The sequence below is a fragment of the Trachymyrmex septentrionalis genome, unplaced genomic scaffold (assembly GCF_001594115.1).
Source record: "Trachymyrmex septentrionalis isolate Tsep2-gDNA-1 unplaced genomic scaffold, Tsep1.0 scaffold59, whole genome shotgun sequence".
NCBI lineage: Eukaryota > Metazoa > Arthropoda > Insecta > Hymenoptera > Formicidae > Trachymyrmex > Trachymyrmex septentrionalis.
In genome coordinates this window covers 128382-152314 of record NW_017305767.1, presented here as the reverse complement: position 1 = coordinate 152314, position 23933 = coordinate 128382, and the positions used below count along the sequence as shown (strand labels likewise).

Sequence of the window (23933 nt, the reverse complement as noted above, 5' to 3'; positions counted from 1 at the left end):
ACGCATCAAACTTTAGTAAGATTTCCTCTCTGATAGTACAGATGTGTCACTACTCACCTTCTCTCGCCATTTATAAGTTTGTATAAATTTTGTAACAGCATATTTCGAATTAAAATTATTTAGAAGTAAGGTCTTCGTAAAAAATAAACTAAAGAACAAGATATCTATTTCGTTAACTATTTTCTATTTAAAGTTTATCCTTTATATAATTTAAGTTTTGATATGAATAACTCTAATTACGCTCTTTTTACAAATAAAAATGAATATCTAGTATTAATAGTCATTAATAGTCTACAAACTATTAATGATTATAGGAAAATTAATAGTCTAAAAATATGATACTTTATTAGTTTAATTTAAAATTTAATATATACATGTTATTTTATAATATAAAGTTTTCATATAAAATTTCGTATAAAATTGAAGTTTCTTCTTCTACATATATTTGTAATGTATTGCATTCATAATGCAATTATAATTTTCTAATAACATATTAAAGTTCTATATGGGTTTTACAAAAGGAATGTTTTGTATTCATTTGCAATTTCTTAATTCAAGTGGGTATGCATATTATTGCACGGTCGAAAAGCTATCCAACGATAAATTTCTTTGATTTATATATGTGTGTAAATGTACACACACACACACACACACACACACACACACACACACACACACACACACACACACACATTCGTTTATTCTATTTAAATGTACCTAATTCTTCGCTGTTATCTCGTTCCACCTGATGCACCTGTTCCTAGTATCCTTATGTTTGGACGAGTGCATGCACCTTTGCAATGCTTATTGTAGCTGAAAGACGAGGCGATTTGTAACGTCCAATTCTCCTCGAGTAACAAGATTTGTACTAGAGAAGAGATTTTCGAGGACATCTTAGAATATAGAACCATGACGGAGGATGCCAGAAACGAATAAATATGATTTGATTTCATTTTATTTGAAATATAGACTTTTTCTAGAACGTCTCTTATTATGCATGCATGCACGTACACAATTGATAAAGCAAATGTGGATGTCAGGATTATTTCCTCTCTGAATGATCGCACGTATCCATTTGTATTATTTTTAATCTTCATCATATATTTACAATTATTCTGTTTTTCCAGCACAATCTATCATTTAATAATTCGCACACGTATCATTATTATTTGAATAAATGATGACATAATATTATTATTGTTACATTATGATTACTGCAAAAATGGGTGTGCAGTAAAATACGTGAAAATGTAAAATATAGGAATCCTTAAATCACAGTCAAGCTATAGGCACAATTAAAGTACTATGCTGGGATTCTGCAGGCGCAATCTTTTTACGCATATACTATATAGCTCTGTGGCGGAATGTGAAATCTGCGTAATCGCCCGAAGTTGTTTTGCAATTTTATCGGATCGTTGTGTTCCACCAATCGTTATGCCATAAAAGGGATGGAAATAAAATATATAAACAAAGAGAGAGAGAGAGAGAGAGAGAGAGAGAGAAATGTAGGAGAGGCGTTGCGCACCGGCATGGCGGCAGCGCGAAAAGGGTACGAAGTCGGGATACGAATGGCAGTATGCGAAATGTTTGGTATCGGAAAAGCAATTGTTCGGATTAAACGCAGCAGTTTTCGCGTGGTCCCTTTTTCATATCGAGATTTAATTTATTCCCCAACCATAACCCGCTTGTGATCGAATCGCGATTATCGCCATCTGATCGAGATCGGATCGAGAGCTTCGAATGTTCAATTAATTCCATCGATCTACATCCCCTGAGAGATCGATTTCAAATTGCATGCTATTAGTACCGTCTATGCCTTAAGGACGACATGTCACGTATTGGTCTGTATTGGTTAGACATGAAGGAGCTAGACATGAAATTATTATTAGATAATTAAGACTCGATTATGCATGAGTATGTTACTTTGACTTTAAGCGAGGCTTAAAAGAGAGAAAGTGAGGTTTTGTCTCATAAATCTAAGTCTAAGTCAGTCTGGGACACGAATACAACTCTTTACAAATTCTTTGTTAACTATTAATTTATCGATGTATAATATAACCGCAAAAAATCTTACATTTAGTAACAATGCATTGTTCAGTGCATTATATTGTTTGATCTTTAGAATTGTTTTGTGCACAAATAATTTTCTCATTAATTTTCTCACATACTTACATATAATTTTTAATTTAATTTATTAAAGTGTTTAACTTTTATTTGAAAGTATTATATATTATTTTGTTAACTGTTTTCTTATCTTTTTTATTTGTATTTGTTTAATAGGATAAATGATAATAAAAATGAAATAGATTAAAGATTAAATCAATAAATATAATCGTGAATATTTGAACTTTGTTGCACACTTCTCATCGCAATGTCTATGACAATGCACATTTGCTTCTTGCACATTTGCACAACGAAACATGTAACAGTCGCGTTGCGCTCGTTACACTCTACAAAATTAGTTTGTTCAGTAACAGCCCAGCAGGGAGGTTTAAATGGATCCACCGAGTATACCGGCGCTATTAAATAGAAACACAATAAGATTATTGCGATTTTAATGTGCTTAAACGTACGTGACAGTATTCGAAATAAAATTGATCGATACTCACATCGTTATTGCCATTTCTCATATTTAAACTGCAATAGCTTTTATAAATTGAATCTTTCGCCCTTAGCGCAATAAATATTTTATTTCAAAGCAATACAGATTTTTACAAGCAACAACACTGAACGTACGAGTATTTCTATTTATAGACAGGTGTTTCTTTATTTTCTCTTTATATATATATATTTTTTTTTTCTTTAAATATACATAGATTTTTCTTTATTTTTCTAATATATCTGTGTTTTATTATCCAAATCTTTCTTATTCGATCTCACTATAACAACTAAACTTCTTGTTTATTTTATAATTACAACATTTTCAATCCTTTATCTTTTAAAACTAAATAATGTAAAAAAATATAACCATTTTGATGACGTTATCAAACGATAGAGAATGCAAAAGATTGATTAGTAACTATTCACAGTTCAATCATTTATGCACTATTTAGTGTTTGATGTATTTTAGATTATTTTAGAAGGTTTACCGTTATTATTTCACTAGTACTAACAAAAAATGTTATCATACTTTCGACATTTTACGTATATCAAGCTTGCTAACGAAGCCGTAAAATGACTAGATCCATCGCGCGACCCAAAGTAACGAAATTTTCGAGCGGGGCGCGCTTGATGGACTATCAAAAACATATTAGATCCTCGTTTGGAGGACAAGAACGAAAAAGGAGATAAAGCTCCGTATTGGGTCTTTAGAGATTTCCTGATTTTGATGGAATCCAGGGGATGCGGCTGTCCTGCTTTTTTTATTCAAACAAGGCAGCATAACAGCGCTGATCGGAATCCAGTCCTTGTTCGCAAGGTCGCACGTAAATCTTCGGCAGAATCCAGGCTAGAAAACGGGGGATGAACGACACTTCCGCTCCCTGGCGCGATACTTATTCAAGCTGGGAGTAGAGCCGCAGGCTTTTCCCCGATCGAATTACTGAGCTGCTTTTTTCCGTCGTTCTGGATACAGTAACGTCTTGCTTGAATAACTTCATCCTACGGAATTTCGAAGCGGAATCCGGCAGTCATTCGAATTCATCTTCTCTCGAGTAAATCGATTTGGGTGAAAGGGTCGTTTACACGACTGGATTATATAGGTAATATAAATTCCAAAGACTTTTAGAGATCCTTGGCAAGAAGAGTATTAAGATAAAAATTATTAAATTAAAACACTTTTCGAATGAGTATGATTTATACGAACCGGCTGTCACTATCACTGAAAAATCAATTTAATTGAATCAATTAATTTCTTTGAATATGGACAAACAAATCCTTGATTGATACAATAAAATGATTTAGAAGCACAAAGCATTTGTTTATTATAACATTTTACTTGTTTCTACATTGAGGTTTGATAAATTTATTTATCAGAAACAAGTAAAATGCTATAAACAAACGTTTTGCTTCAACTAAATTATTTTATTGCATCAACCAAGGATTTATTTATTCATATCCAAATAAGAAATTAATTGATTCAACTAAATGGGTTTCTCAGTGTATCGGAAAATATTTTTACAGCAGATTGTAGAGTAAATAGGATTTGTTAGTTTGATACAATTATTACGTTCTTCTTAATCCTGTTTATTCAAGATAAGAAAAGTTGTTAGTAAATAAATATTTGATCAATAATTTTTAGAAGATTAGTGAAATTGAATTTTACATAAATATACATTTACTTTTTTGTATATATCGCAAAGTATAAATAATGATAAAGAACATTGTAAATAAAAAACGTGTTGACTGTTCCTTTTGAGACTTTTCTTTATTGTTTTGAGTTAATTGACATGTAATATAATTCCACATATGGAATATTATAATAGTAATGCAAATGTTGCGTTTCCATTTTACGAATGGACACCTTGTATAATCCGCATATGGTGGTATCAAGTAGCTTTGGGTGCGTATGCAAATATAATTAATATTTCGATTTCGAGTTGTTATTGAAATACTGACGCAATGTATTAACGTAAATACCACTTGCAAACTTTCGAAATGCGTTGATGACATCAGTAGAATCAGATGAGATCGATCAACACCGGAAACATTGTGGTGCTCTTCCCTTCCTGTTTTATCTCACTATCGATGCGCGCGCAACTAAATTAGAATTATATTTATTATAGTTACAAAAAATGAATAAAATTTACAAAAGTAAAAAAATTTTAAAGAGTTATAAAATTATTTATTATAAAATAATTGCTGCATGTTGCAAATGTTTACGCTTTAACATAACTTGTTTAACTAAACTTTAGTTCTTAAAGTTTTTTCTTCAAAATTTTTCTTAAATATTTAATTTTGATATCGTAAGACGTAATGTGATAGAAAATATTTTTAAACATACACACATATTTAATCTTGAGATTGTAATGATATTTGTGTTTAAATAACATTATTATAATATGTTAATTTTCAAATATATAATTGGTTCGCAAAATATCCGACAGCACGTTTAATAAATATTGTAAGTATTCGCGTTATAAGCGTACATTATATAAACAACACATTAATGTTAAAAAAGGGAAACTACGCAAATTTCCAGCCTTGGATATGTTGTAAACAGTTTTGCTAAGTCGGCAAAAAGACCGACGCGACATAAATGTCTCAGTTAGCTTTGTTCAAACATTTGCCTTGCGATAACTCCATACACGCTGTCTACTTTCTGTAAGTCAAATCGCTGACTTTCTCAATGAATTGCGACGTTGTATCTTTACATTTTGTTGCTCAGCTTTCTCCACGGAGAAGCTTCGTAAGCATTTATAAAATCAATTTTGGAAATAGAAATCTATTTAGGAAAAGGAATAATAAAATTGCAATTTTGCATAATTTTTATGAGAGTTACTCGATTATACGTTCAGTATTAAATATAATAAAAAATTTTCTTTTTTTATTAATTATATATTAGACGAAAAATTTTAATCTTCATTTTTTATTTTATTTTCAATCAATTTTTTTTTATTATATTATACGAGTATTATAAAAACATGGTATTATTGTAAATTTTCTGGTAATTCACAGTTAATTACAGCATTAAGTTAATTACTCGGAAATGAGTTCGTATGCATCAAGATGACGTGATAAAAGATCTAGATTAGTTTAGTTGCAAGAACTAAATTGCAATTTTTACATAGTATTTACTACAATCTAATTAGTAGCCTTATGGAAATATTTGAATGTTTTTCTGCATTATGCAACAACAAAGTCCTTTTTTGCTTTCCTTTAATATCAGCTTGATTAAACACACCGTCGAGGAATTTGCGTGAATTTTCGTAGTTGGTCTTCGTTAGATACGTAATCCGTATGCGATTGCTCCTCTCTAATAAGAACGCTGTGTATCTGGTCATAAAACGAAAAGCTCGCGCGAGCAGCAAGTTAGTTGTCTGATGCTTTGTGCTCGTAGAGTAGCAGTCTCTCTCTTGAAAAAGCAGCAGCTACTATTCCGGCGCATAATACTTCTCAGTGCATCAGTACAGCGAAATGTAATATAATGTCATTTCTTTATCTCTCATAGTGTTCTTTTGTTTAGAAAAGGATGCTTCTTTCGCTGAAGCATCATTAGTTCAAGAGGAATCCTTAATATACTTTCACAACGATTTATATTGAGCAGCGACTTAAATGGAAAATTATATTACATTTTAACAACTTCGGTGCAATTCTGTGCATAACTCACGCAAAGCTTATCAATGCGCCGTCGTAGTTAGTTGGTAATTATTGGAATGAAAACACGGTCATGGCGTTTTGCAAGTTATCGGTGATGCGTGATCGAATATCCCTCGTTTCCTCCTCTTCTTCGGGAAATAACTAGAATTCACGTTATTGAGTAAATGGCGGTAAATAATTGCATCGTTAACGAATAATCAAACCAGTTGTTCGTTCCCACAATTAATAAGTGCATTTCGCAGTTCAGCTATAAAAGTGTCCGCAAATCGAAGCAAAGTTTTATGAAAAGGTACAATAGTAATTATACGATTAATTGCCGCTATTGTAATGAATTATTATGATCAGCTGATTAGAGTTTCTGCGTTTGAATATTTTAAGGTCGTAGTATATAATGCGATAAAATTATCCGAACAATATTATCCGAAACTTGAAGAAACCTTGGCGCGCAAAGCCACCATTGGTATTTATTGAATTACGCAATATTGACTCCTGTTATGCAGATAATGTCGATATATTCCCGGAAGTACGTATATATTCCTTGCGAACCAGGCATTGGCGGAAACTTCGCGAAATATCAAATCTTTGCATGCTGCGGAAACTCCTGTTCTAGGTAACTAGAAGATTGAATGTCTTGATTAAATATTAAGCCTTAATAAGGTACACAAGGGAATTACGTTATAATTTGTATTATATACGCTATATACCGTATTCTATTAATTTGCTATTTTTGAACAAATCACATACTTCTTTTATTAAAAGTTTGTAAGTTCAACAATTGTTGTATGCGGGCGAGTAATTGAACGTAATGCTCAGATAATAGACCATGAGCGCGAGGACGAAGATAATATACGATAAAGCACGACAAATTTTTCAATTTTAATTAAGTGTCAGTCAAATCCGCAGTCTCAGTCAAAAATCCGAAAAGATAATAGCCGCCCTCCATCCACCTTTGAGCAGATTTAACTCTTCAAACAGGCGTCATGCATATTCTATCAACGACCTAACCAGAAACCGCAGGCCAGCCTTGCGGTGATGTTAACCCAGCAGCTCTACTAGGATCTATATAGCCTTGACATGGAGGTATGCCCGGGATTGAGGATTTTGAAAAACGATGAAGCAACCGTAACCGCAACAGCGGCCTCCGTTCTAACTTTGACACGACGGAAATATTGCAAAATTCTTTCCCCCTTTCCCCCCCCCCCCTGTGCCTATATCTAGGCTCTATTTAAAAATCACAATAAAAAAGTTATAAATCCTCGAGATCAAATAAGTTTTCTAATTTTGTATCCCGGTAAACGTATAATGTACCGCTAGTGAACTTAAAAAATATGTCAATTTAACGCTTAAAATAATAGGATAATATCTTTTTACATGAAAATTAATGAAATCTTAATTTATTTATAATAATAAAATAATACTGGGTTTGTCATCTACTGTTCTGACACTAAATAATTAATAATGCTGCTCGGTTCCTTTCACGTCACAGCAATTTATTTGTAGCAATTTGTACATTCACCACAAATCATGTCGAGTAACAAGAATAATTTTAAATATTAATTATATATTTATATATATATATCTACCTCACATATTGTAAACAAAGTTTAGCAAGCAGATTCGATATTATGCGAACGCGCATTTAGGTTTTCGTTTATATTCCATTTGAATTATAAGCTGAAAACAATGTTTGAAAACAATGTCGCGCGCGCGAGCAAATCTTTTTCATAATGCTGTTGGACGCGGATTTGTTAACGTAATTAGCGAGTTAGTTTCAAGAAGGGGGAGGGTCGTAAAATACTAAAATTACTGTTGTCACTCACCTCTTTGTCGCCCAGCTGATCAACTCTGCAGTGAAGAAAGGCGGTCTGACCGACTGCGGTAGTGACATTCCGTGGCACATTTGTTTCGAAAGCCGGCACGCCGCTGACGTTGCGACTCCCCTGAACAAGACTACCGCTCAAAACTCTCTGATCGCGAGTGAACGTACCTGCGTGACATATAAAGCAAATGTCAGCGTCAGAAATTAGCATGTCCACAACTGAATCATAAAAGTTGTTAAGCGGCTTTAAGTTGAATAAAGTTTAAAGCACCGGCTTGGAATTGTGATTAAACGAAAATAATTGAGTAACTTTTCCTTTCTCGTATATTAATATTATATTTCTAAGATTTTGAATCAGTCGGATCTTTGAAGGAATAAGGATTAATAAGGATTATTTCTGGTTTTAGGTCGGAAGCTATTTGCAAAAGGGGAATGTAATTTGGTGAGTCAGTTTATAAAATTAAAGATAAATATAGGGGAGACCGGGGTCAGTTGACTGTAGGGGTAAGTAGAATAATCATTAAAAATAAAACATGCGAGACACGCGTAAACGTGTCTAAGCACGCAGCAGCGACTGTCTGCTGCAATATCTTGTTGCAAATACATTTATGAAGTTATGCCACAATTTTAAAAAATCGTACACCTAAGTAAATATTTTTATTCTTAAAATTTTTGTTTTACAATCGTATATGATTGTCTGAGATATTTAATTTCTACTTAGATAGTAAATGTAGTTCTTACTTAATAAAAATCCAACAGCTTTTTTTTATTTATGTGTCTTTGTTATCGTATATTGTTAATGTTTTTAAAAAAATTAATGGATGAGGATAGTAGACTAATTACAGCATGAAACTGTATGACTCATTTAGTGACTCTTATAGTACTTACTCAAAATTTTATTCCTTTAAAGAGATTTTCCTCAGTGGTAAATGATATAAGTTTAGTTCCCTCATGTCCAACCTCGAAAACTAGGCTCATTCGTGTTTTCGCACGAATTGATCAAATTTTGTAAAAAGAAGTATTGTTTTGCCCTGCGAAGCGAATGTTTGTGAATGTTTTTAAAATATATTTTTATAAAAGTTTTATTAATTTGTAGCCAAGGATGTAAATAGCTTAAAATACATTAATCTTTATTTTAATAATCTTAGTCGAATTATCCCGGTCCCGGAGCTAGTTGAATCAGATGGAATGCAATAGAAAAATGCATTTTTTTTCATATTAGTTATCAGTTTCCCCTTATTATTAATATATTATTGGATAGTCAAATGTATGTAGTAATGGTGTAGAATTCATTTTTTCGATACGTCTCAATTTTATTTGTAAAAATTCGAAACTGAAAAATGATATATTAATCTCAGTCTCCTCTATATTTTTCTTACGCAATTTAATAATAAATGTGGTTGCCCTATTTAACTTGCATTTATGTGGAATATATATAATGTTTTATTTCTATGAACTGTAGCAGTATAGATGACTGTAATCTTTAACTACATCTTAATTCTAGATTACAACAAATATTGTGAGGCCTTTTTTATGTACAATATATAAGATAAACTTATAAATTTCGATCAATAATATATATTTAAACAAATATAAATTATATTTCTCTTTTACAAGTTTAAATCGAAATTACTAAAGGACACCGCACTAATCTTATGGGTTCCAGTCAAATTGCCTAAAATTTTACTATAATGTAGATCATGATATCCTGATCAAAAGTCTTTATGAGCATAAAGTCCAAAAATGGATAGTTTTTGAGATATTGAAAATTAAATGTTAGAATTTAGCCATATTTCCAATATTTGACATACAATATCTCGAAAACTGTCCATTTTTGGACTTTGTGCCTATATAAGAACTTTTGATCAAAACATTACGACCTCCATTATAGCAAAATTTCAGCCAATTTGACTGAGATCTATTTTACATAAGATTAGTTTAGCGGGATTCTTTACGAGTCTTATCGTATTTTACAAAAATAATGCACTCTTTTCACAGTACTTATATTATTGCATAAAATGTAAATCAGACATTATTTTCAAGTATTTCAAGCAAGCATTCTAATATTTATTTAGGATATTAATGAGTAATATTAAATATACATTTAAATATTTATGTGTTAGTAAATGTATATATTTAAGAACATATATCAATATATTAATATATATATTTAGGAGTCTAAATATATGTATATATATATATAACAAATTTAAATATCACTAAAATGCCAAAATTTTTTTATACAAATTTAACTAATCTAACTGTAACTATTCTCATAATCTTGCATTCCGTGTAACTAGTCTTTGTTATTATTGAAACGATTTCACAAGTTTATCTTATTGTCAGAATCACGAGAAATGCATATCAGACAATGCGTCGAATGTCCATTATATTGAACGTTATTGTTGACGTTATCGAGGCAAATAGTAGATTTCGACGGATGCCGCGAGCGTCTACTTAGTTATCGATTGTTAGTGACGGAACTAGGTAAGCTTGCGAATTTGTATTTGATCTGGAGCTAAGACACAGATCACAGATTAATTTGTAGTATGCGGAGGACTGGAATAGGCAAGCTTGTATGATCTGGCCGTTTATCCCGGTTGTTTTGCACAAGGATCAGTTCCGGCAGAGTATGTTTTGCGAATGGAATGTTACGATGTGTTTGCGCACACCGACGACGGTCATTTCATCGATATTAGAGTTAGATTGGTCGCTAATTACTGCCGATATTCATAGTAGCCATATAATGACCATGTCGGAAATTCCGTTAAGGTATCCGTTTATTAAAATATTATCTTTAATGTTGTTTTTATAATACTCTTATACATTTCATCATAATTATAGAATAAAATAGTGCTTTAATATTATATTGATATTTTTAAATGAATTTTGTGGAAACAAAATTTTGTTTGATTTTAGAGAACTCTTTGCATATTGTGATAAAGTTTAAAATTTTTATTGTAATTCATATATACAGGGTGAATCAGATCGTTGGATAAACTTTTTACCTTATAAGAAAATTATTGATTTTATACTTAATTGAATTATAACGTGTGCAGTCAATTATTTTATCATAGGGTAAAAGCTGGTTCAACGATTCTGATTCACCCTATATATATATATATATATATATATAGTGTATATATATATATATATATATACACATATAAAATATGACATAGAGCAAATATACGTTTTTTAACTGATAATCCACTTTTATTTGTCTTTAGAAAAAAACTTGTTTTAGATGAAATATTTAATAAAAAATTCAGCTGCAGAGCAATGCTACCGCGTCCGCTATGTCAGCACAAATATAATATAATAAAAATATGAAGGTCCTAAAGTTCAAAGTATCTCTGAGAATATTAAAAGTTATTTTATACTTTTTATGTACTTTGAGTTGCATAAATTGACATAAGTACGTATAGAATTCAAAAAATATATTCAGAAATTGTTTTATATTTAATTTCTTTTTGCAAAACTATGTGAACTTCAGCAGTTAACCCATGCATGGGAACTGAACAAATTTGAATAAGGTTTGAATTTTGTACGTAAAGTTCGTCATTGAAATAAGTCGATTTTTCTATCGAATTTTTGAATTTTTATATTATTCCTTCAAAAATTCTATTTTTAGTAGTGTTTAAAATAAAATTATATAAATTAAAGCATTGCAATGTACTAGAGGAAACTCGCAATCATAATCATAAGAGAAACCTTTCATTTTATAAACATTATATAAACCAATCTCTTATTTTATAAATATGGAAATAGTTTATTAATGTTATGTGTTTTATTTCTTGATATAAAAATTTAAACGTCTTTATATTAACAATATATGTCGAAAAATACACGTATTCTCTCTCAAAGAAGATTATAATATCGAAAGCGTACGAAGCACTTATTACAAGAGTTTATGTAAAGGAGGAAAGATAAAGAATTCCATTAAGCTCTACATGTATTTGCAAGCTGCATTCGCGTTACGTAGTAGCTGTAGTTTGTTTATGAAAGAGTAACTACCTAATCCAAAGAGAGAGAGGATATGAATGCTGAGGCTTTTGACCTCGTTGGATATTAGTACTCTTTATAAGTGGTTCCAGGCAACATTTGTATTCCAAGCACTCGTATGTGGCAGCTGAAAAGGTACGTGCTTCTCAGTTAAACAATTACAACGGTCTAAAAGAGGTTTTTGGATTTGTGACTTTATTGTTAGATTCCGCAGATGATTAATTATAGCCATAATTATTCAAAATATTCTCTCTTTGATATTCGGAAATATATTTTCAGTATATTATCTGAAGATGACGTAATGAGAAAAATGAATAGTTTTTATACTACACGAATTCATGATAAAGAAGAAGAGAGCGTGATATTTTTTATTTTTACAATTTACACAAAATTTTCTAAATTTTAAATTTCATTGAATCTGTATTAATATAAAACGCTTCTTAAATCATTTGTTTGAGATCTAATAATAAAGTTTCAATTTTTAATTGTTCGGTCATAAATATAACTTATATTTAGGTAATATATTTCTATATATACATTTATATTTTTTTTTATAGAAAAAAAATTTAAAACGTCGATATCGGTTGTGACATATTATTTTTTCCTTTTCTGCTGGGTTATTCACGACAAATGAATCAATTTGTTTTGACGTATCATCTCGATCCATTTAATAACAGATAGTAGGCGTGTGCAATCGATACGAGTAACGGTCCAACGCTCGTGAAGATGCGCATGCAAGCGTCAGCGTGATTTCTCTTCAGGTGTGCCAGCGTAATTCGTATCAAGTTAACAAATTGTATTTCATCGAAAACCGATTGACTGTCGTTTGCACTTTCACAGTACGATGACAAAAGCATCATACTTTGCGACCCGCAAAGCGGAACAGTTCGTGAATGAAACATCGACACGCGCGTGTACTAATTCAATCGTAATCGGATACAAAAGGTCACGATCAGGAAGCAGTTCTGGAAATAGACCGACAGGAAATGAGAATTTTTCCATAACTGGGAAAATTCTCATTCCCTATTCCGTTTGCAAGAGTCGCAAGATTATTATTGGAAATCAAGTGATATTGCTCGCGCTATTGAGAGAGAGAAAGAGACAATGATATTATCTAAGATGTCAAATAATGAAATGCGATCCGATAATGGTCAATATTCAAAATATCAATACCACGTTATCGGATTTGCAAAATCGATTTTCACAATTATATATCGACTAACTACATCTTATATCATTTATAACTTTATAAAACTTTGCTCGTTTTATTTGAATTACTACAAATACATTTCTGTACGAAAAGAATGATTTTGCTGAAATATCTAAACAAATTTAGCGGATACAAATCTGAAAATAATTATGTAGAATGGTCAAACTTGTTGCTAGAATATCAAAACTTTTGCATTCCTCCACATAATGTTTGAAATTATTACATGATTATTTTGATGGTAACTAAATTATTTTCAAATCTATAGCTAAATTTTTAGATATTTCAGCAAAATCGTTTTCTCCATGTGAAATTCCCGTTGTCAGTATTATAATATTATAGAATTTTTTTTTATAATATAAATTCTGCAATTGTGTCACTCGTTGTATATCTTGATTAACCTGATACAGTTTACAGTAAAGCGCAACCGTTTTGTATCGAAATAATTTGTCATTGTCGCGACGAGCGTTTCCATATTCCGCGACCGAGTTTTACAAGGGTGCCACGGTGATTCGCGTTGATCAATAACGGGGGAATAATAAATAACGGACGGGTTTGTCGATAAAACATCGGGACCAAAAATCGCCGCGCACACGGATATGGGCACTGCGACGTGTAGTCCGCGATGCCTCGCTTGCAAAGTTATGACCTACGACCCGTAAAGCGGATGCACCGTACTGCTGTGCACGTATAGGTGCACCTGGCGTGTCCTGCGGTTACAACGTTGTAACTCCCGCTCGTTGTGCGAGAACAACGTGCCGGAACAAAGAAGCGAGGGGTTTTGTCTCGTTTCGCATAGTGCCATTCAAAGAGGATTAGATGAAGAAGCTGGCGCACGTATAACGATTCTGCTCGACGTGACGATGTGTAGCAGCTATCATCAGAGAGTAAATGGCGATACATAGTATAGTAAAATGATTCATAAAAATAACTAAAAGTCATTCGATTTTATCCTTATCTTTGTGTAGTCTTTTTTTAAACGTAATCTCGTAATTTTAATATTATATTTTATATTATCTAAATTTCTTGAAATAAAATTTCACCCCAAAAGGGTTAAAATACTGCGCCACTATTGAAAAAGGCTGAAAAATTTGCGCTCTTTTTTGGAGTAAAACTTATTCCAAAAGAAAGAAATTTTACTCTTTTTTTTTAGTGAATCTCAGTTCAAAAAGAGAATGAAAATCTGCCACTCTTACTCAAGAGTGCAAATTTTTCATTCTTTTTCAAGTTAAGGATCATCACTGTACTTCCCATACATAAAAGTCTTTAATATCCTTCGACTCTTCGAGTAGGCCGTAAAATAACTTTAAATTGCCCATTATTAGCACCGGATGAAAAGGTCGTCAAGATTTGAAAAACAATACATCTTAAAGTACTGTAATCTTTCCCCTTCAAAATGTGCATTCTAAATTTGTAAATTCTGATAATTACAAAAAACGACTGTTTAAAAAATGTAATCTTTTTGATGTAATTTTTCAGTTCAACAGATTTTTTTACTAGTATAATGGTTTTCAATATTTATTAAATGAGATAAAGTTATTCCCTGCCTTTTTTCTTTCAAATGGAGAAGAATGCATCAAATTATCTTTATTGTGAGCGGAGTTATGAACTATCAAAGTTATGCAGTGTGAATTCGCAACTTTTATAGGTAAAGTCGCATGATGTGTGTCAATGAAGTTTTAATATTTTGAAACTGTCAATAAAATTTTACCACAGAAAAAACAATGCAAGCATTCAGATATATCAATATTTATTTGCATACAAATTCATACTGATTCATGATTTTTAAAGAATGAAAAATTTGCACTCTTGAGTAAAAGTGGCAGATTTCCATTTTTTTTTTTAAGTGAGATTCACTCCAAAAAAGGAGTGAGATTTCTTTCTTTCGGAATAAGTTTTACTCCAAAAAAGAATGAAAAATCTGCCACTCTTACTCAGGAATGCAAATTTTTCATTCTTTTTCAATAGTGGCAGTATTTTAACTCTTTTTTTGGAATAAGATTTCACTCCAAGAAATTTAGAGAATATGTAAAAAAACAAAATTATTAATCAGCCAAATAATACTTTATGCACATATAATAGTTATAAAGTTTAGTCATAAAGCTTAGTCATATTTAAAATGTAATATTAATAACTGTGAAATACTGTATATATAATTTAGATTTAATGGAAGAGTAACATACACCTGTACTACTAATACAGAGAGTGCAATATTAGTTGTAATAATAAACTATTTTAATATATTAGAGATACTAATTATGTGATATTATTATGTACTGTATCATATAATACACAATGTATCCAAAGTACAATCAGGTTTATCGAGTTTGGTCAACAATATCTAGGTTTTTTTTTAACCCAGGTCGAATGCAATGTGCCACGAATAGCAAAAATATGTAGTTTTTGTTTTTGAAAAGAGTAATTTAGGCCACTGTAAGGGTTACATTCCGTTGGGTGAGGCTATGTGTTGTTCGACCGGACTTTTGTCGCAAAAATTGACTCGTTCGGACGAGCTATATACTCTGGGGATTACGCTTCGAAAGCGCCGAAGCGAGGCGTTCGTCGATGTACGTGACATATGGCAGGTTGAAAGGATCGCGGCTACAGCAACGGCTTGCTGAAATCTCGGCAAATCGATGATTTGATGGATGCGCGATCGCGAATGTTCAGGCATTTTGTCTATCAATTGCTATAATTTAATTTCCGTAATTACATTGCTACAGGATCGCAGTTAGACATATTTATTACCAAGATAATATCTGTACGTTAATTTTATTTGATTATTTTTTAATTTTCAGCTCTTCTCTTTTATAGAAATAATTATATAATATATTTGAAACAACTCTTATAGGTATATATTTATTTATTAAAGAAAGTTTATGAACATACATTTAGTACGATAAATTTAATTTCAATATATTGTACAATTATCGGAATATTATTTTTCTAAATCTCGTGAAGTAAAATCTCACTCGAAAAGACTGAAAATTTAGCCTGTCTTGGAAAAAGAGTGAAAATAGGGCCACTCCTGTTCAAGAGTGGCAGATTTTTTACTCTTTTCTGAGTGAGATTTACTCTTTTGAAATGAGATTCACTCCAAAGGAATAAAATCTCAATCCCTTTTTTGGAGTGAGGTTCTATCTACTCTGGCATTACACTTTAAAAAGTATTCTCACTTTTTTTTCAAGACAGACTAAATTTTCAGTCTCTTCGAGTGAGATTTCACTCTGAGAGATTTAGAGAGTAAGAGTAGCAAAACTTAAAAATATCGTAACTAAAAATGTTCTATTAAATCATAATAACAAGCAAATCGACTGCATAAATTTTTTAAAGATTACTAAACATCCTAAAAGATGGACAATCAATGTTTGTGACTTGGAAACGGGAGATAAGGAACGTTATAGATTTAAAGAATTCGTTCACCTCACAAAAGAATAATACTGATTATAATTCTCTCTAACCTGGAACACTCTGCATAATCGAGTTATATAACTGTAGGATCAACTTTCAGAAACTTCCTTTTAATTCTACAATTAGTTTCAATCTGAATTAACGCTCGGCGCTTCGTATGGTCACAGGAAAGTTTTAATCCGGAACTGACCCGGCTTGGAAAATGTCGACAGAATGTATTTTCGTTGAAATCATAAATTTTCAGCGCACATTTGAAATCGGTTACCTCCTTTCGTAAAGCATTGGCGAATTCGAAACTGCCAATTTGATCTTAACCGCGATGACGTTGGCCGAAACGATCCGCCGACGTATGTTCGGGCGTGGACGAGGCCAACCTGGTTTCGTTGGATTACGTAGCCGCAGCAGGAAATTCGAAGGTTACCGGGAAATTTGTGAGACACGTGGGAAGACGCATAAATCAAGCTCCGCTGATTTTAGGATAGGGTTGCGAGGGATTTCTCCGGGTGATCGAGCGCAGTTCAATCTATGAAGTTGAGAGCGACTTCAACATTCAAGTGTAATGGGCTTTGTGAAGAAAATTTACAAATTTACAAACTTTTTTAATCCTGAGATTCTTCGCATCGTGATTTTAAATAAAGCTCTCTGCATATCTCGAATAATATTTGCTTTCAAATTGTTTTCCTGTTATATAAGTTTATATTTATGCTGTACATATTTCGTTATGTTATCCTTCTCTTGCATATAACGCTTGTACAATGTGTACCTACACAACTGTTCTGTTTTTTCAGTTTAATTTATCTTGGCAATGTAATAATTAACCTGTTTCTGTTATATGGGTATTTCTGTTATATGATATTACCGATTAACTGTGATTTATTTCATTAGCATGCATCATTATGTGAAAAAATCATATTGTAATTATAATGCGAAATTATACGGAAATTTCTAAAGTAGGATGAGGATATAAATATCGTGAATTCACAGAATATATCTCTGTATCGCAGATAGAAAATGAGAATCGCTTATAATTGCATCGAGAAGAATAATTGTGCGAGAGTTAATCGGATTTTCATTACGCCACGCGCAATTCGAGAATCGTCAACGGGCCCATACGAGGGAAAAGAGAGGCGGACAAATCAAGCTGGGATTTTCATCGGCAATATCACAGACGCGAAAGTGTTTATTAGAGCTTTGGGGGATGTTGTCACGTCGATATTTGTAAATCTGATTGAAGTACTCGGCAAAATGGCAAACGGGTCTTGCGCGCAAAGTGCAGTTACGTGTACCAGACTCGACTCCGAATGTGATCGATACGAAAATAGCATGTATCTTCGTATTGGAACACGTTTACTTTTATCATGCACTTTCTTTCTATACATTTTTCTGGATATTCTCTACTCGAGCAACAAATCGAATATATCAAATATTTTCAATATTTCATTTCCTTTTAAACATTATTTCTATTTTTCAATACTATTTTTTACACAAATTATTTTTTTCAGAAAATTGTATTTTTAGATGTCGAATAAAAAAATATTAGATAGATTCTGTGACTTCTCAAAAACAATTTCTCAATGATAAATTATCTGGAAACACGGCAGTATCTCGACGCTAAAAGAAGCGCAGCGATACGTGCAGAAGTATTAAGTGTTTTTACATAAAAAATTTTTTTATTTAAATTAATTTTTTTTATTTTATATCGTTACTTCTTTAATTTTTGGTGATAACGCTTGAATTGAGTAAAGTAATGCAATTTTGTGATATTTTGAATAACGTTTTAAAAAAGAATTAAATAGCTACTACTTTGGTTGGAAAAAAAATGTCTTTAAATGAATTTTATGATCTAATAATTTCTTTTAAGAAGAATTAAAGCCATTTTTGGATTGGAATAGGAAGATCTTTCAATAGAAATGCAAAGATGTGAATTGTGCAAGCTTCGTTTTTTTAGTGTAATGTTTCCTCCTTGAAACGAGTTTCAAGTAAAAATAAAGCATAAGTGTCATAAAATTTAAAACTAGCGGTATAATAAACAACTTCTAAATAACAAGAATAATGGTAAAACTGGTTACATATTAATGTATTATTTAATCAATATTTTTTATGTCACTCTTACTTTTAATCATGAATTATTTTATTAAATCGTAATGATTAGCTTTTCCTCTCAACTGCGTTTATCGATAGGCCAATAGAATACAACAGGAAAACAAAATTTAATAATTTTTTATAGATATGATTATCGTAGTGACTGTTCAATCCTCACGATCGTATCAAGTCATTTACACCGATTGCGATCTCAGTAAGACTTTGTGTTAAATCAATCCATTTGTCGGTATCTAAAAGAACTCGTCTTGTCGATAAAAATATAGGTTTTTAGGTTGGTTTGAAGTATTTAGGTTGTCAATCTAAAATGATATATTATAATCATAATTATAGCAAAATGTAATTACAATTACAAATTTCAATAATTTTTCTCTTAGTATAAATTGAGTATATTTAGGCGTCGAGTGGCTTACTGCTCGGTGTGATTGCTCACGATTTGTAGATGCGGGTTTAACTACTGCGCCCACATAGGTATGCGATTTTTCGCATTTAAAGAGCCAAAAGTGGCTTCACTTGGTGACTAAGATATCTTTCATCAGCAGCGCATAGGTCCTATATATTACTAGATATATGCATCATTCTCCCACATTGAGAGTCGAACATTAGATTAACAAACTAATTCCGGAAAAATCATGCTTCGAAACCTTATTTAGAGAAAGCCCAGGTCCGACTTGGACCGTAATGCCATTAATTGGATGAATAAAATGCGCATTTCTATGAAATTGTCACTATCGGTTTGGGATAGAAAAAGTGAAGTAGTTTGAAGCACATATCACATTCTCACTTTTTCTTTTCTTAAGTATCAAGTTGAAGAGAGATGCTGATATGTTCAATTCTTTCTAACGGATCACGAAATGCTCAGTCTATATCTATATGAATGAAACAAATTGACGAAGTGCATCCGGATCGAGATGTCACCGCGTCGACGAAACGGCATTTTAAAGGAATTCGAAGATTTCGCGACATTGCAAAAATTATTAGGATAAAATAACGGCTGATACGATGAGATCGGCTTTAAATGGAAGGGCGGCCCGATTTTAACCACGTTGACCCAAATTACAAGATTTGTCTCTGACAGCTCGGTAACGAGACTAAAGGTTGCGCTGCAATTTCACGGCTGAATTTAGCGACGACACGCGCAGGAAATCCCCGGAATCCACACCATTCCGCGCATTCACGGCGCAGTACGGAGGGAAGTACGAAAGGGGGAGGGAGGGAGAGGGAAATCTATACAAACGTTATCACCGCCAGGACTGACACGTAATCGGGCCGGAAAACTAAACAGCTCATTTGCAGCGCGCGATTAGCTCGACCGTTCGCGTTGGCTGGGATGATCATGCGAACACGCGGCTTCTCCCACGTTCTACACTGGTTTCCTTCACGCAAACTAACGCTATCATCGGTTCACTATCATGCTGACTGATACCACTGTAATCATTAATTTACAGTAAAAATTATTGATTGTAATTTTCATGATTATATTATAATTGTAACTATATGTTTATAATTTGTAAAAAAAGATCTTTTTCGTTCTAGTTTATTTATTATTGTTATTACAATTTATAAATAAATTTTTATTATTTAACATTGTATTTTTTAACATTAGAAGAAAGCAAAAAGCAAATACCTTACATAAGATTTATTATTATATTCGGTTAATCTCAACTAGATTTTGTTATACAATTTTAATTTCGAACTTAGCTACTAAAATATTTATAGTTGAAAATTAAAAATAACATTGCGGTAGAGGATGTCCATTAAAGTCTTCCGTAAGCGGAGTCCAAAATTGGGGGATACAAAGTTCAATGTAAGCATTCTAGAACAAAGGGATATAATCGATATTGAAACAATCGATTGAGCCATACAGCATAATTTCATTAAATTTGGTCTTCGTTGCGTTTCATTTATGGAATATCGGTTCTGCTATCGATCAATGCATAATTAATTCATGTGCTCACTAACAATTTTAGCACACACACAGATGGAATTTTTTAAATTGTAGTTGGGAAAAACAGCTATGTATATCACGTCGAAGTATTCAGCGTGCTCATGCGGAATTGAAATGTCGTATTAGAACAGCGAAATAAAGTCATACCAGAAAGCTGTCAGAAATGAATGATGATGATGGTATATAATCTCGGCGAATTATTTTCCCAATAAATCCAACTAGACCAAAAAAAAATTGTCCATAGAAATTAAATGGAGCATTTAAAGACAGAAAGCATTTTCATATATAAGACCCAATTATATTACAATATTATTGAAATATCGAAAGATTACTACATAGGTTTTTTTTAATACTTTGTTCGCACTCAGGTGCAAAGTCGCACTTTTTTATAGCTGTAGAACTAGTCCTAAAACGAATTCTGTAGTGCTGTCCGTAAAAAAAGTTAAGGATCATCACTGTACTTCCCATGAATAAAAATCTTTAATATCCTTTGACTCTTCGAGTAGGCCACAAAATAACTCTAAATTGCCCATTATTAGTACCGGATGAAAAGGTCGTCAAGATTTGAAAAACAATACATCTTAAAGTACTGTAATCTTTCCCCTTCAAAATGTGCATTCTAAATTTGTAAATTCTGATAATTACAAAAAACGACTGTTTAAAAAATGTAATCTTTTTGATGTAATTTTTCAGTTCAACAGATTTTTTTACTAGTATAATGGTTTTCAATATTTATTAAATGAGATAAAGTTATTCCCTGCCTTTTTTCTTTCAAATGGAGAAGAATGCATCAAATTATCTTTATTGTGAGCGGAGTTATGAACTATCAAAGTTACGCAGTGCGAATTCGCAACTTTTATAGATAAAGTCGCATAACGTGTGTCAATAAAATTTTAATATTTTGAAACTATCAATAAAATTTTACCACAGAAAAAAAAACACCGCAAGCATTCAGATATATCAATATTTATTTGCATACAAATACTGATTCATGATTTTTAATTTCAACAAGATATCGGGTATTTTTCCCCAATTCATATTTCACATAAACTGCCTGAAACATTTCTTAAGCTGTCGACAAATTAATACTCTCGATAATATCTATTCCTATGATATACATACAAGCATTTTGTCGCGATTTAAGTGTTACCTGTTTCTCAGTTGTTTAACCGGCTGGCTAACCTTCATGCATATTGATATACGCTTTCAGAGAAGAAGATTACGCGGAAGTTAATAAATCCTATTTTCCCATGTCACGTGCAGAAGCCCGTTGCTTGTTTTTCCATTGTATAATGGAATATGTACGCGGATAAGTCCCTGGTTTTGACGTGAGCCGTACCGGGTGCGGGCTCGGAAGCTGTGCACAGATGGAGCGTGTGTAAGGACCGGTGACACGTGATTCTCCCCTATTACGCGATGGAAAACGGAAAAGGGAACCGCCGGTATCGATACATATGGCTGGGAATTGGAGGAAAGGGGTAACGATGACGACGACGACGGGGCGACGTGATTGTTTCCGAGCAGGAAATAGAACCTCTGGGAATGAGGCCGGTGATTTGATGTTAACACGTGTGAACACGTCGTTGTCTGTTCCCAATAAATGGGTTCGGATGCGTCCGGGACGTATTGCACATCGATTTTCTATAATGTCGCTTGAGACTAATAACAGAAAACTTTGTTAACAATAAAAATCATATGCCGACTTATTCATCTTACGAAGCGATAATATACTGTCGACATTCGTTTGATCCAAAATGCGTGCACCATGTTGAAAATTATCATGTAAATTGTACAGAATTTCTCATTATACAGAATAACGAATTTGCAAATATTTCATTTTTTTCTTTATTTAGCGTAGCGAGATTCAAATCCCTGGAATTATTAATAATCGTTGAGTAATTGCGATGTAATTTTGGCAGCGCCAGATTATCTACGTTCGATTCTCGTCCGACCTACACCCGTCGTAATTAAAGAAATTAGCGCGACCGCGACTCTCTAATACGCTGCCTATAAATAAAGATTACCGGTAATCTCGCTGGCTAACCAACCGACCCTTTTTGTCCGGTACTACAAACTGCTCCCCGGTGTAACAACGATGGCGAGGAAAAGCGCTATAGCCGCGTACCAAATTAATTTTGGGCGCTTTAGTACACGCGGCGAAAAACCGAGGAAATCCGTCTGTGCAGGCAGATAAATCATCACCGTGCTATATTATGGGAAACTATATGTTTGATATAGCGTGACTTTCGGATCGCGATATTACGTTCATATTTTCGTCCTCATAGCCGAAAACATTATGACTGTAATCACAGGACAAAATTAATATTTTAAACATGTATCCTCTTTCCTTCTTTTGCCTTTATAGATTTTATTGAATTTTAAGCTACTGAAATTTTGTCATTTCTGCCAACTAAATTACTTCTATTTCATCAAATTTAAATTAAATTCTAAATTAATTTAAAATACAAGACTTTGTATGATATTATACTTTTTTAATAAATAATCAATTCGTAATATTAAGAGTGTTATAGATATATGTAGATGCATTATATATTGTATTTAATTGCAGGGTTGTGCGCGTTATCATTATCATTACTTTTTGAAAAAAAGAAACTACTTACCGTCACTCGTTTCCAATTTTAAAAAGTAACGCGTTACCGTTATTTGAAAAGTAACGATTCGTTATTTTTTCGTTACTTTTTTTTCATAATGCTAAAGTAAGTTATTAGATTTTAAAATTACATTTAGCTGATAATTAATTTAATATTTAATGATATATTTAATATTAAATATGAAATATTTAAACTTGAAACTCTCTATTAACTACAATAGTTTGTATATGGAGCAAGCTTTTCTTTATATTAAATTTATACAGTTTAATTCTTTATTTTCTTAATATATCGTTATTTTAATTTATTTATTCATTTAATTATTATTTAATATTAAATTCGTTTATTTATTTTTAGAAGAATTTAGATTTAACATAATAGATTAAACATTGCTTTTAATGTTCCCTGGTGAAAATAAAAATAGATGAAATCTTTATCAATAGACTCATTTCAGTAGAATTTATGATGAAATAAGTCAATTGATAAAAATTTCAGCAATTTTCAGCGATATCAGCGATTTATTTCTACCGGAGTTATTTTAATATTTATTGCCCGAACCAAAAATTTACAGTATAT

The 23933-nt window shown here is 32.1% G+C and overlaps 1 protein-coding gene across 1 annotated transcript in view; it reads right to left on the bottom strand.

Annotated features, from left to right (window-relative positions):
• LOC108752198 (lachesin) overlaps positions 1-23933 on the bottom strand; it is a 393798-nt gene that overhangs the window by 296892 nt on the left and 72973 nt on the right. Inside the window, exon 2 of the mRNA XM_018492871.1 lies at positions 8079-8245. Coding sequence (XP_018348373.1) covers positions 8079-8245 — 167 coding nt within the window. The remainder of the gene's footprint in view (positions 1-8078; positions 8246-23933) is intronic.